Source organism: Eurosta solidaginis, chromosome 2 (genome assembly GCF_040869045.1).
Source record: "Eurosta solidaginis isolate ZX-2024a chromosome 2, ASM4086904v1, whole genome shotgun sequence".
Taxonomy (NCBI): domain Eukaryota; kingdom Metazoa; phylum Arthropoda; class Insecta; order Diptera; family Tephritidae; genus Eurosta; species Eurosta solidaginis.
Genome location: NC_090320.1, coordinates 228,643,825 through 228,659,988, shown reverse-complemented (window position 1 = coordinate 228,659,988; position 16,164 = coordinate 228,643,825). Strand labels below are relative to the sequence as shown.

Sequence of the window (16,164 nt, the reverse complement as noted above, 5' to 3'; positions counted from 1 at the left end):
GAGTACAAACACGGGTGCTAAGTTTTTCTACCCGTTCAAAAGTTCTCCGCGAAAAACAGTTTGAAACCGAGGTCGACTGCAATAACCCGTCCAAAAATGTGGAAAGAGAAATGAAAAGGCGCGTTTTTTCCTATTATCAATAATCCAAAGGCGAAAAATTATTCGAATTATTGGAAGCGAGGCAAGAACGCGTCTATTAATACCTCCCCCGACGGTTTTGGTCGTGTTTTAACAATCTTTCACGGTAATAAAGTATCACAATTTGTTAATTAAAATTGTCCAAAACATATGGATTTTAAAAGAGATATGCTTAAGTGCTCGTTTGAAAATAAATAAGGATATTTCTTTGTAATTTTACAATAAAAATTTTACGCAGTTTTCGTTAGCAGCTACTACACTTTTCTTGGACCTAAGAAGTACAACAGTGCCAAATAGCATCCACAAAAAAAAACTAACAAGAACAAGAATTTTATCAAGTGAGCGTGGCCGTGTATGTGTGTGCTGGTACATATCCTGCTTGTAGACCTGTACTGTGGGTCGCACGACTGCCCCATACGGAAGAAAAAGGAGAAAAACATATTATTTCATACAACTTACATGCTTCCAATCAAAAATTAATAAAAAATCAATTTTGAATTTTTATATTTAAAAAAAAATATTTATTTAAATGTCAAGAGATTTTTACAATTCACAATACATGTTTTGCTGCATTGTGTGTGTGTTTGTATGTATCGCATGAATGATTCTATGTATGTATATACTCATGATTTTACAGCAAAATTTGCATAATCAAATCTGTATATGTATTTGTATATTTTTGCTTTTCTCATTTATGTATGTATTAGTTGTGTTTTGGATATATATGTTTATGATTTTTTAGTTTTTTTTTTTACATAACAACTCAAGCACAAAAACACATACACACATATACTTAATTATATACTTACCTATATATACTATGTATATAACGAAAATGACATTACAACTATTTACAAAATAAAAAAAATTACACTAAATTAATTAATAATATAATATAAAAAGGCAAATTGAAAAAAAAAAAAATTATTTGAGATGCTCATTTAATTTTGTAATGAGATTTTCAAAAGAATGAATGCAATGCCACTTACGCGCTTTTGTACATATGCGCTACTGCTGGCTATTTCTTTTGCACGTTTAGCCACTTTTATATATATGTATGTATGTATATATATTTTATGGTTTGTTTATCATTTAACCACATTTAATTAAGTAGCTAATTACTTAAAATACTTTGCAATTTTAAATTATTTATTTATATTTAATTTTTCATTTTGTATAATACGTACCCTTAAAATAGCTACATTTTCATACATATATGTTTGTAAGTAAATTTAAGTATTCTTATGTAAGTAGCATTCCGTTCGCTGCATTTTATCGACTATTCAAAGTGTTTATTTTTTTTTACTTTTATGTTTGTTTTTAAATCTTTGCTCTTCGTTCTATTTGTTGTTTTATATATTTGTATGTATATATATAAAGTAACTGCAGACATTTACATAATTTATAATGTGTATGTATGTATGTTATTATAAGTAATTATGTATTTACATTAACTAACCATTTGTATGTGTGTATGTGTATTTTTGTGACACATAAATATTTTATTAATTTACAAAATTCAAAGTTTTTCATACATACATACACAGTTTTTTCTTTTTTATAAATCTTGTTTTTAAACATTTTTTTAAATTTGCAAATATGAATAATGAATTTGTCAGATTTGCAGCCATTCAAATATTTTATCTTTCGAATTTTTAAGTTTTTGAATTTCCAGTTCTATATAGGAAATATTAGTTTTAGACAGCTAAATTTGAAAATTTTTTATGTTTCGAAATTTTTAAGCTTTCAACTTAATAAATTTCAAATATTGTACCTTTAAGTTTAGGATTTTTAAATGGTTAGAAAAATAAAAGGGTATAAACCCAAAAAAATTTTTTTTTTCCATAATGGCAATAATTTTTCTAAGTGGGAGGAGGAGACTTTGTAAGGTAACTTGATCACGAACTCTTCTTCATGCCGTCGTGTCACTGTAGTATATTCTATCTGCCATTATGGAAGCCGCAGTTGGGTAAAGCACACAATATAGCGGCAACGTAATCTCTATTTTCAGCGACATCCAGGCGGCTATGAAATATCTTGGATCTTACGCCTTCAATTCTGAGCTAACCATAAGCTCTCGTCGATGTCTTCAAGGAAACAGAACAGCGTACAACTTATATAAGTCCAGTATCGATGGATCGGTATCGATGGAAATTGCATTGCTTTGCACGCAAGTCTTTCACGACAAATACCGCTTGTCACATGCAAGCTAATTCTAGAAGAGCACATCTGCAGTGCAGCCGACGAAAGATGGCTACTAACACCGAGGTGTCGAACATCTAAGCAAGCCTGGTCAAAAAACAACCTCAACACTTGTAGGAGTGCTAAATATGCCTATCCGGGAGGAAGGCATGCAGAAAGGCTAAGTGCTGCAGGAGTTACAAGGAGGATGAAGAGGAGGACATATTGGTTCACTTCACCTTCAACTCCCCGGCACTAAGTGGTGCGAGACAACTCTAGCCGAAAATTTGCTTTCAAAATAATCTGCGCAAGGTGGAGTATGATGTCAAGGACTTAGTAGCTTTATTCATATTATTTAGACAAGACACTAATTATATTCTCCCTGAAGAAGACACACTAACGTTTCGAAACACTTCTAGTGAAGAGAAGAAAAATTTATGTTTTGGTTTTTTTTTTTGTTTTTTATCGAAATCAATAACCGGACTGTTAAGATATTAAAATCTCTAGAAATTTATGGAATTGGAAATTCAAAACACTTGAAACTTTTGACAGTTAATATGCTGAAGAAGAAAAGACTTCACATTTTTCTACTAAATTTTTGAGTTTATGGCATTCATAAAATTTGAAAAAATATGTCTACATTTTCTAAATACTTATACATTACTGTTTCAAAACTAGCAATAAAAAGCGTGAAAATTTAGAACAATTTGAAGTTTGAAGAATTATGGCAATTACGATACATCGAATATTATTTTATTTTCGAATTTTAAAATTATAGAAATTTTGCTTTTTCAGTCACTTAGCCTAAATTCTGCTTAAAAATATCTTAAACCAAAGTGCTTATGAAATTTCTTAATATATGCTCACTTAATTTATTTATACGACAAAAACAAAAAGAGAACTTACACCTAACTGTTTTGTTTAAATTAAGTTTGTTGTGTTTTATTGGCGTACATTTTACACTTCTCATGTGGCATTTTTTAAGTTTCCGTTTTTCTACATCTTTGTTTTGCCTTATTTTCACAATCAACTTTTTTTTAAATTTAATTAAGTTATTATAAAGTGCTTAGTTTGTTATTAACACATAACTGCACTTACAAGTTTATGTATGTATGTATGTATGCATGTAGTGCAGTGGTGCACTCGAGAGCTTCGGAAAACTATTCAGCATTCACCTATGTACATGTGTGCGCGCAGCGACAAAGATTCAGTAAAGCCAAACAGTCAATCAGTTTTAGCCATAGTTTTAGCTATATCACTACTACTGAACTGTGCAGCCTGTCAAACATTACAGTACAGATATATAACGAGAGAAGGAGACAAAATCTCAAGGCTGTCGTTAAATTTTTGTAAAAAAGGGGCTTAAATATATGTATATTTCAACAAGCCGTCTTGCTTCTACCAATATTGTACATTAGGCTATTTCCTTCTCCAAATGAAAGAGTAAGCTTTTGTTTTCCATTAGTATGTGACGAATATTAGTAACACTAAGTGCTACTCACATCACTAATCTGATACTAAGTAAATAAAGCCACAACAGCAATAAAGCTAGCTGCCATACTTCTATGTACGTAAACAAATTAATCATCATGTACACACATACATACAAGCAGCAGAGAGATACTCAAAAAAGCATGTCATCATCAGCTACTACTTCGCTCACATATACACACGCATATGGTTACATACTACAAATACACGCGTATGGCTGGTGACCAGGTAGAGGCTTCTATAAAAAGAAACGTCTAGATATTTGGGAAGAGAGTATAACAGCAGCAGAAGCTGAGTAATCCGTAATAAGTTTGATTTAAGCACTCTATCATTTGCAAAGTGATGTTTAATTGCGAAGTACTTACAAAGTAGTCTAATAAAGACCATTTGGTATACAGAATATTGGAGTGTTTTATTCAACAGTTTAGCGATACGAACGTAAGCAGAAGGTTGCAAATAGGCTGAATTTCACTAAATTCGTTACAATATTATAAAATGTTTATTGTTTTAAGAACTCCGCAGAATAGCATTACCGATTTGTGCTGAGTGCGCAGATATACGTATGGAAATGAGCCCTTAGTGACCAAAAAGCGACAAAAAAAGCAAAAAATGCCAACTTACAACTACGAATTTCTCATGCACAGAATTAGCAGTTACAAAATATGCGTAGGCGCCACTTATAAAAAGTGATGCATTCTCCAACAGTATCATGGACGATCACATAGCCATCGAAAATTTATTTAGCAATGACATCTTCAATAATCACCAGACAGAGCTGTGTAAGGGAGTAATAGGTTTTTATTTGGATATTCGTTTGTTTTTTGAAACGAAGAAATGCACGGATAAAAAAGAGTATGTTAGCAAAAAATTTACATAATTGATATTATTTCAACACCAGTAGCAGCCAGCGCAGTAATGTTTACTTCATCAAAAATTTACTTCATTAAAAACACAAAATAGGTAAAATTTTGAAAACGTTTGAAAATCGTTTGTTCAAGCTTATTCACTTTAAATTATTTTTAAAAACGTTGAAAGAAATACTTGTTTGGATATATGTATAAGTATATTTTTATATATTTTATGTATATTTGAATTTTTTTCATTTCAAAAATATGAATTCTTCGCCTTGTTTTTTTTTACTATATATGTAAATAATGTATGGCTGCAGTCCATGTTTAAATAATAAATACATCAAGCCTTGTATTGTATTTGTTGACCTTTTCATTGTTTAATCGACTAAACTGAGATTTTATAACAATTAGTATGCAGAAGTTGGGTAAAGGGGATAGTGACCCGTTGTTACCCCTTTAATACCTTTTTTACACATGCTACTACAATTCACTAACACTAGCAAAGTCCGTGCATGCATTTGCACAGTTTCAGGAAATAATGATTGACAGAAAATTTGCACATTAGGAAGATAGGAAGGTATTGATATAGAAGTATTATATATATGGTTTTAGCTTGTACTTCAAACAGTAAACATCTCACGCGTGAAATCTATGCTCGAATATTCTCCATGTACACACATACTACTACAAAAAATGCTGCGTTTGTATTCGTTGCCGGCGTAGTACACCACTGATGTAGTGTATTGATTAATTTTTGCATTTAACATTTCTTAACATTAAATCAACTTAATTTTTTATTAAAATCAAATTTTTCTAAGTAAAACAAATTTTGTATATAAATTAATCAAGATTTCGTTAGCGGATAAACTTAAAAGCTCAGAAACTTAAACAAAACGAAATTTGCACTTTTGTCAGTTTTTATAACTAACTTTTTTGAACAGTTGAATTTATTTATTTAAGACAACAATTATTTATTTACTACATAAAAATTACACAAAATCAGAGAAAAATATTTAAAAAATTTTGCTCATCATTTCATTTTTGTAGCAAACATTTGTTTTTTTGTTAAAACAAAATAAAAAGTTTTTTTGCAGCTTTCTTGGATTTGGCGCTGTAAACAAATTTTAACATCACAATAATATTAAATAATTTTTCAATTATTTTTTTAAATAATTTTAAAGCATTTAAATAAGGTATTGACCACAAACCGTTTTCAAAGCACACTGAGTGGACAAAATTAAAACATTTAATTTGAATGAAATAAAAAATTTTAAATAATTAAAAATATTATATGTTTTCACAGATTTTGCCCTATTTAAATCTGAAACAAAATATTTATAATTGCTGGCGCATAAAATCGAACAAAAAATGAGCTGTTTTCGTGGAGCTGTGTCGGTAAGCATGTGTGCTTATATCCCAAGCTAGCTCGTCGTTTAGGGAAAAACTAAAAAACAATGGCGCCCAATGTGGGGCATTTACTCATTGTACTGTGATGTAAGAGTAACAGGATTGAACAACTAAATAAAGATATATATGAAGTTCTTTTATTTTTACTTGATTACTTTATAATCAATACTCTCAGGTGCGAATTATGTTACACAATAACAAGTGCCTTGATTTTTTGTTATCACATGCCTTTTTGTTTGTTTTTTACCTAATGGGGATTGTGGTTGCAAATAAAGCATGACAGCAAATAAGAAAAATACCACTTTGTGAAATTGTGTGCTCTATTGAACAATTGCATAATCGGAGCTTGATTTCAGATTCAACGATTAACAAAAATATTTTGCGAAAATGGTTTTCAGTGTCGCCCCAAACATAGTGACCAACAAAGGCTCCAAGGACAAACAAAATTCAGTAGTAAAAGGACATACATTTTACATGTTGGGGTTGATTCTGGATAAGTCAGAGTGTAGCTTAATACAATATCCAGACCGAAAGTGAGCTAAAGTGATGCACGTCTCCCTGGGGAGGCTGCTTTCTTCAAATGCGAGATCAGAGTATTTTTCTTTTAGAACGTTGTTCACAGGACAATTTTTGGCACAGTAATCTGACGGCTTTTTGTGGATGTCGCTGAGACAAATTTTAGGACATACCAAAAATCTAATGTTAAATATTTCAGTTGTAAAAAGAAACAATACAGCCTGATCAAAATGGTTAGTACAACCAAGATTTTGAACAATTTTAATCAGTCATTTCAACAGAAGAAAAGTTGTCTCAAGCTAACAATATTCTGTAATATGAACAGATTCTAAATTGATTTCATTGAGCATTTCAAAACGACGACCAATATTAGCTAATTTTAACGATAAGCTTTCACTCACAGCACTCAATATCGCTCTGTAATATTAATCAAGCCTTCGTTGTTATTCTTATGTTGAAGAAAATCTGTTATTATAACAGCTTGCATTGTTATATTTAGGGTGGAGGTATATTAATTGTTAAGTTAACAGACATATGTGTTACGAAAGTATATATGTTTTTTGAGGATTTGGCTATCGAAGCAGTCAATTCAGAATCAACAGTCTTTGCTTAGGCGATTCAACAGCTATATGCGTTTGATTGGAAAGGCACGCACCGGTCTCGCTTTAAGACGCCTCGTTCGATGGGCAAGCACCTTTAGTGTTATCCTGCGTCTCTTTCCAACATTCGTTGCAGCAGCCGGTCGGTTGAGCTTGTATGTAAATTGAACACGCTGAAAAAAAATGCTATCAAACGCCATCGGCCAATTTGAGTTCTGACTAATCACACTTATTCTTGAATACAATGGTTATTAAAGCTCTTATCTTATTGAAAGAAAGAGCAAAAAAATAAATACATAATTTAAAAAAAAAATCCTATATTTCTTTATACTTGAAAAAAAGATTAGGATGTAAACATACAAATGTGTTTGTACTAGAGTTTTAACATGAAGCATGCACACACGTAAATAATATTCGCCCAAAAATAAACTCAATCTCCACTTACTTTTTTTAAAGAACAGTATATTTTTCATAACATTTCTACTACTTTTTTTAAAACATAGTAGTAGCACATAATTACACTCATTTTCCACTTACTTTTTAAATAGTAGTCGATTTTTAATAACATTTCCACTATTATTATTTTTATAAAATTGTATAAGTAGATTTCTAATAATATTTCTACTACTATTTTCTGCAAAATCGTAGAAGACAAATAGTACCTTTCGATTAAGTAGCATACAACTTTTAAGTACCTTGTACACAAAAGAAGAAACCAATTATGTTCAACTTATTTTTAACATATAAATATATCTAATTAAACTAAAAATTATAAAAATGGCAACCTTCAAATACGTTGATTTTGTTTTTTTTTCGCATTTCGTTGATTTTTCGTTGGGTGTTGTAAAATGAGCGCAAAGGATGAAGGAAAAAGGCAAGTGAAATTTTCTAGTACGAATAAATGATTGGTTGATGATGCTTGATTGTGTGCGTGCAAAAAAAAAAAAACAACAAAAGACGTCCAAGGTGTTGCATGCAACATATTAACGTATAAGGGTGGGAAAAAACAAAACTAGTTTTTTTCCTTTCGATATAATGACAAGTTGTTCAGGACATCTAAAAAAGATATTCTGTAAAAATATTTGCTTTTTATTTTAATGCTACCATTACCTCATTGCAACTTTAGTTTTTACATACAAATGGTATGAGGAATCCCATACAATTTGAGGTTAACTTCGAATAACTACTTGTAGCGCAAAATTAGCAAAAAAACCTTTTTTGTAGAGCATTGAATTTCTTATAATAATATGTATAGCAAGTGACGTAAAGCTCTTGTACACTTGAAAATTCCCAATACGATTTGGTGGGCTTGAACAATATTCTGATTATAGATATCAAAAGGAAAGTTTTTTTTTCTACCCACCCTAGTATATATATTTTCATTCACATTTCTGAAGAAAATATGTCATATGAATGGCAGGAGAGCATATTTTTGAGCAAAATTTTACATACAAATAACAATTTCCAAAAATTAATATGAAAATGTGAAAGACTTTTCTCAAATTTCTTCAAAATCGAAGTTTTTTTTTTACAATGGTGGTGCACAACATTTCTACGTGAGGAAAATCTTACAAACTGTAGTTATTCAAAAATATGTTGCAGTAACAAATTAGGGAAAGTATAGTTTCAATAAATATTTTTTTTTTTTTTGTTGAAACATGTAGAACAAATTCTTCTAATTGTATAGCTATCATAGATGGGCAGTTTTCATTACAACAAAAAAAAAAAACATTAAGATATGGAATTCTCTAAATTTATTTTATTTTCAAAATTTTTCGCACAATGCATTTCCCTACGCGCTGAGATAAAAATGAGCAAAACTAAAAAATAAAAGAATTTTTATATGCTTTTATTAGGTTGAAATGGCCGGTCAATGAAGATCTCTCATACACGGGATGTTTTTCAGGATCTTGTTTAATAATTTGGTATATATGCTATATGCTTTCAACCCAAAGTTAAGGGGAATATTTTAAGGCTCGTTCAACAGAACTTGATCAGCGATATACATTTTGCTTCATTCTGGACTAAATGAAAAAAATTGGAAAAGTAGAACCACTTTATTATTATTATTATTTTATATTTTTTCCAGCTTATCATAAGTCTTGATATTTGGTGAAAACAAATATGATGAGTAGTATTGATATTTGAGCAATGAATGAGAGAAATAGTAATCTGCACAACTTCAGGCTTTAGAGAAATTTGCGTATAAAACGTCATATGTGATTACCCATATCGTTTGTATTTCTTAATAAAAAATATTATATTATATTAAATACTGGGTGTTGATTCAAAATAAATTGAACCATTTTTCAAATCTCTACTTCAGTTTTAAATTAAATATATGTAATGGGGAAACTGGCGCCCAACATGGGGTGCACTAATATCGCTTTTAGCATGGACGGCGTGTTGCTCTCAGAATAAAATTTACTAGAGAAGAAAAGCTCTTTCAAAATACTGTGCCAGTCGGGTTCAATAGAAAAAACGAGTCTCAAAGTAAGCTTTTTTTTTAATTTTAATCCATGTCATTTTTTTAAAGAGACTTATAAAGCATAACTTATCATATTACATAAAAAATGAACTTTCAAACCACTATACTCTACTAGTTTATTAACAAAATAAATCTATATAAGCGGTTGTAACGTTTTTGGCAGACTTGTGTGTAAAACACTCGTCTAAAGGTTGGTGAGAAAAAAGAAATACTGCATAAGCCTTTGTTTGAAGGGAATCAGTCTTACTTTAAGTGTTTATTTTGTATGGATAATTTCGAGGGAAAATTTTTAGTTTTACACCATTTAAAATAGCTTAAAGGTTTTTTATACCGAATTTTGTACAGCAATGAAAACTGCCTATCTATGCTATGTGTACATATTTATGGAAGCGTGGGTGCATATTTTAATATGTGTACGTGTAAACGATTTTCTTTTCATGGGTATATGTGTTTAGTGTGCATTTGTGGTTGTGTTGTTGCTCGTGCATTATTTTTGTTTGTTGTTTTTTTTTCGCTTTTACATCGAAAGAAATAACGCAAGTAAAACCAACACATCGGGTTTGTTCTTCTTGTATTAACAGACATTCGGTAAAATGTATAGCACTATGGTTAATTCAACAGAGTTTTTTGTCAAAAGAACACAGTTGTTTAGTCATTTTAACAGAAAAGAAACTGCTGGTCTCAAGCTAACAATATAAATATTAAAGATTTTTTTCTGTTAAAAGAACTGATATTATAAGTCGTTTTAACAGCGAACCATTGTCAATTTGTATTATGCAAATACAACCGCAAATTTTAAAAAGAAAGTTATGCTCACGGTGCTCAGTCTTCGTTCTTTTGATCATGGTACCGCAGGTCGCGCTATCGTGAAATATGGCTTGCATGGAATGAACTTTTTTTTTGTTGATTTGACTGCTGAAACGGCCTAGTCCGAATCAACTACTTGTGCGTAGTTGATTCAACAGCTATTTGCGTTCAATTGACAGAAATTTCTGTTGCGTTCACGGGGTTTTCTGATGATTTTATAAACTTTTTTCTTGCAGTGTAATAACGGCGCTCATACTTTTTGATTTAATTCTCTCTTTTTTGCACTTCTTTCGAGAACCGTTTACTTGTTTTCTTAACAATTATGCTTAAACATATATTCGTTTTTGTAAAAATAACAGAAAATGTGTTTGGTAAAATATTTCTCTTTTTTTAATTTTCTGCCTTCTTCTGTTTGAATGTGTTTTCGTTTTTAATTTTATTTGTTAGCTTCATTCTAACTACATTTGTAGTTTTTTTCAACACATCACACATTTTTTTCCTGGAAACATTTTTTTTTGTTGTTAATTATATCCTTTTCTCATTTTATTGTATGTGATGATTTTGCTTAGACAATAATTTCGCGTATGACACGACGATTTCGCGAATTGGGCGTTGATGAATATTCACCCTCGAAACTGTCATCATAGTTGAGGGACATATGCTGCTGTGGTGGCAACACATCATCTTGTTCCATGTGATCCATATTATAGGGATTGGGTAGGCCGCTTACGTCGTGATATGGTGAATCTGTGAAGAGAAGAGATGGAGGATGATAAATGTTGTTATTAGTTTGCTCAAAAGTAATGTAATTCTAAAGTATGTATTCTTTAAACAATAAAATCCAGTGTGTATACTCAAAAAAAAAAAAAAAATTGTTTCAGAACATGTAAAACGGGATAGAATTTTCGCCATAGAAATTTCTTCGCATCTTAGTATACGAATCCTTTAATAGTGAAGATATTACATGAAACAAGAGCTGTTTCGAAAAGATCTTGTAAATCTTTTTCGAGCCTTTTCTCTCGGGAGTGTGATTCGAACCCGCACTCCTCTCATGATCAATAAGTTTAAGAACAAACTCGACCATGCCTAGTTTTTGTATAACTATTTTTTTTTTTTTTTTTTGTTACAAAATTTTATGGGTTTACAGAAGAAATTCTAATGGCGAAAAATCAATCCCATTTAAATAAAATAAGCTATGCTTTCTTATATTAAAAACAAAAAAAAAAAAAATAACTTAAAGCTGCAGAAATATAAAAGTTGGAAAGGAAAAGCTTTTTTTAAACGGTTTTATTTTTAATAATAAAAATCTACCTAATGATTTTTTTTTAACTAAAACCTTACTACCAATATATGCATTCAATTACTAGGAATAGTTTATCTACTGAAACGCTTGTGCTGCTAGCCACCAGGAAAAACATGATTAGACCTTATCAATGCGGGTTCGAAACTGGTAAAGCCAAAATCGAACAGATTTTCAGTTTGCGCCAAATCTTTTAAAAAACTCGCGTAAAAAGAATTGGCACACATCAGATATTCCATCGATATTGATTTGAAACCCGTCTTCGACAGTACGAAAAAGTACTGTCTATACACCGCTATGTCTGAATTTAGTTTCCCTGAAAAAAAAAACGTACACGGCTGTACAAAACGTCATCAACACCAACAGCTCTGTTAGAATTGGAAAGGATCTGTCCGAGGGGTTCGAAATTAAATCAGGTCTCAGACAAGGTACAATGGGACGGATTCGTCCACTAGCTACAGAACCTAACCGCTATGGCACAATATTCTATAATAGCGTGCAATTGCTGGCTTATGCTGATGACATTGGCATCATCAGCTTAAACCCAGCGCCGGAAATTCTGCTTACTCCAAAACTGAAAAGAAGCGGAACAGATGGATTTGATAGTTTTAATAAGCACAAAACAAAATGCCAAGCAACGAGTTAGCGCACTTGTGCCTTGGAAATCACGTCATATTATTGGCAACCAAAATATCGAAATATTAAAGGACTTCGTTAGTTGGGAACCAGCATCAACACAAACAACAATGTCGGTCTGGAAATCCAACAAAGAATCAGTCTTGCCAACAACGACGGAGTAGGGAATTGAAAAGTTAAATCCTCCCTCGGCAAACTAAAACCATGCTCTATCGCAATCATCCTGCTACATGGCTTTTAGAAATATCAAATAAATCGGCTCTAGAAGTATTCGAGGGCACAGTTCTTCGTAATATTTATGAGCTTTTATGGGTCGGAAATGGCGAGTAGCGAAGAAGATTTAATGATAAGTTATTCGAGAACTTTTCTCTGATCTCTTTAAACAGGTTTGCTATTTCAAGAAGCACAACAACGAACGATCTGTTATTGTTAAGCATAATTGCTTGGTGTGGAAGGACGCTGATTGGCTCATAGCGCTTATATATTCGTTATGAATGTCTAGATAATTTTACATATATACCGCTTTTGTTGTATATACTACTATTTTTGTGAGCACACTAAAGGCTGACATATGTATATAATATTTTCAAAAAGATTATTTAAAGGGTAAATAATACATAATAATGCCTTCGAATTTTTCGGTGAGCATTAAAAACATATCTCCCTGAAGAAGGAACAAAATGTACCGAAACGCGTAGTAGGATAGAAGAAAACTTGGCTTTTACTTAAGCACCACCTGCCAAATAGCTCTTGTATAAAAACCGCAAAGGTAATAAATACATTGCCCTTTCAAACGATTGAAATGTACACATTTTCTTCCTGTGTCCTTCTATGCGTTTCGGTACTTTTTGTACCTTCCTCAAGGAGACTTGTTTTTATTATTGAAACCATATGATAATTAACAAATGTCATGTTAAAGCGTTGACGATATATATAATGAATTCAATTTATCTTATGTTGTCACATAATAAGCTTTTACAAAATCAAATTATGTAAATAACAAAGAAGTCATAATTTATTAACTTCAATAATATGTACAAGTGTAGATCCTTTTATTTTATTTTTATCATTTTAATTAAATTCCATATATATTTTTTCAATCACTTGTGTATTTATAGATAAATTCTTTATAGAAAAGGCAGTAATAATGCCAATACAAATACAAGCAAAAGCATTAGCTAAACATGAAATGAAAAAAGAAAATTGTGAAATGAAATCTGAATAAAAACAATTTGATTAAATTAAACTATATGGGCTATTCCAGCGTGGCGGGTGGAACGGGTTTTTTTCCTGGGGCCAAATCGTAACATCCGTGATCGTATAAGTAGTCACATAAAACATGATTTTCGGATTATGACATACGTATTTTGGATCGCAACATACGTGACGAGTGGCCGAACGTATACGTCACGTTCAACTTTCATTCGAACACAAACTGGCGATCGCATACACACAAATTTCATTGAAAATGTAAGTTAATTGTTAAAATAGATGAATAAATAATATATAATAACAAATTTCAAACCTTAAGCTTATTCCAAGCCAAAAGGAAATATAAGCGGAATTTATGGCGTGGCAAGCCGATACAAATTTAACTTCTACAGAAAGTAACTAAAAGCTTCTTAATTTAAGCGAAATCTCTTGAAGAAACTGCAATATTTTTTTGTTAAAAAGAAATAATACATAAATGGTATACTTAGGCTTTGTTCGATAAGTCCAAAGGGTTACTGTTAATTACTTTATTTTTTTATAATTTTGGCAACAAATATGACAGTTCAAAATCTATTGTGAGCTAAAAGTATAATCTAAACTAATGTGGATCGTAAAATTTATTTTGAATTGAAAATGAATTACGTTCCGTTTGCTATCGTATGTTATAAACCCATTTTGTTTATATGTTTGACGTGTCACGTAATTTTCTTCCGTATGTTTGCCGATCCGTGATCGTATTAGAGATATACGCCGCCGCCGAATGTTAAATTTATCGGCGCGGCGGCGGCGTCCGGCGAGTTGTTATATTTACTACTCATTTAAGACTGCTTAGGCCATTTATTGTTCATGTCGAAAATTGGTCGGATATGATCGAAAGTGGTATCAACGGATGTGCATCACTGGTTATAGGAAACTAATTGCGAAATCTTACTTTTCCTAACTGTTCAAAAGCAGTTCAAAAACAGGCGCTTTCGATGTCAGCTTAACACGGACTTTGAATCATCCAATTCACCAAGTTATTAAACAAAACACTAAAAGAAAAGCCATATAATAACTTTGTATGCCCAATTTACATTTTTTTTTTCAAAAAATTAATAATGAACAATGAATTCAAATAAAATGGCCCAAGGCGAACATGTTTTCAAATTGTACTCAAGTTGTTAGAAAAAGCAAATTACCCAAAAAACGTGCCAATATTTTTTTATTTTATATTGCGATTGGCTGAAAGAATGAGCGAAATCCGTGATGCGAAATCCTTTAGTAGGTTCTAGGGGCATAAACCTTAACCTCTTACCTCATACTTAAGTTGAGGATGTATGTACGTATGAGAAGGTTTTGAAATATCATTTGGGGTTACATTCAAACATCTGTTGTTTATTTGCGAAACTATGCAATAGCGTCTGAAATGTAAATTTTGATTTTCATACTTCATCTTTCAATACCGAAGTCTCCCGATTTGGCATTTCATAAAGTTGGCGGCCCAATCCAAAACTAGTACCTTGGAGTGAACTATATTGATTATAGCCTATCAATCAAGTTTAAATATCACCTACACGTTACGGCTCCTTTTACGTAGGATCATATATTTACCAGGTAAAGCTTTGTCCATCGCAAGAACACTCAAAATGGTGAAGCAAAAGCTTCCCCAGACAGTCGAACTAATGACCGTGTGTGCTACTCTCCTAATGTAGTGGACAGTCGAATTAGTCTGAAATCTGAAGCTACGCGGTCATTCATTATGAGCTCTTATATCATAAGGCCGGAAAACAGCAGTTAACATCTTTCAACTTGAAATCGGTCGACTTTTATTCTAAAATATCGTTTTGATTTAACGAAGACTATTGAAATCAATGTTGTGAACATAAACGTCTGCAAACTTTGGTCTACATTTTAAAAATTTTATCCAGGGTCTTTGTAAAATTTTAATTATGTACATGTGCCGAGGATTATATGGTATTCACCCATGAGTTACGAAATGATATCAGTCTAGCTTATGATTTCGAGGGCGGCATTCTTGGCCGAATAGTCACTAACGTTTCATGGTGTTTCTTTGGTGCAGCTCGGCAGCATAGCGTGACAAAAAAAATCTTCGGAGCTACACCTAATGACTATTAATAGACCATTAATAGTAAGTCGCCTTTGTGCGTGACCGCCAAAGAGCCACAAATGATTAAAAGAAATTGTGTTCGCGACGATTATTAGGAGTTAACCCCAGGCGAAACTACGCTTAGCACGAGACATATAGACAAAAGTGTGAATATTTTATGTATCTCTACTTCTTTTCAGCAGACGTGGCAGAACCAATTCCAAATACCGGGCTTAGGTTCGAAGTCTCCCTCTGGAGTAAGTGAACGAGGGAGAATCCCTCCAAAAGAAGCTACTCCTGAAAATGTTTGAACGCTCTGCGAGATGTTGAGGCAAAAACCCCGGATCCTTGCGAAATGACCAAAACATTGATTTCATTAAATAAATACAAACAAAATCTTTCCCAAATATTATTTTTTTAAATAGAACAATCAAGCTTTTTAAAGTAAGAAT

General features: G+C 31.8%; 1 protein-coding gene across 8 annotated transcripts in view; it reads right to left on the bottom strand.

Moving 5' to 3' along the window:
• Nucleotides 1-629: 629 nt before the first annotated feature.
• ed (echinoid) overlaps nucleotides 630-16,164 on the bottom strand; it is a 660,012-nt gene continuing 644,477 nt past the window's right edge. For all 8 annotated transcript variants that reach the window (XM_067767198.1, XM_067767199.1, XM_067767200.1 and 5 more), the window contains exon 9: nucleotides 630-11,225. In XM_067767198.1, the coding sequence (XP_067623299.1) occupies nucleotides 11,044-11,225 (182 nt within the window). In that variant the 3' untranslated portion in view covers nucleotides 630-11,043. The remainder of the gene's footprint in view (nucleotides 11,226-16,164) is intronic.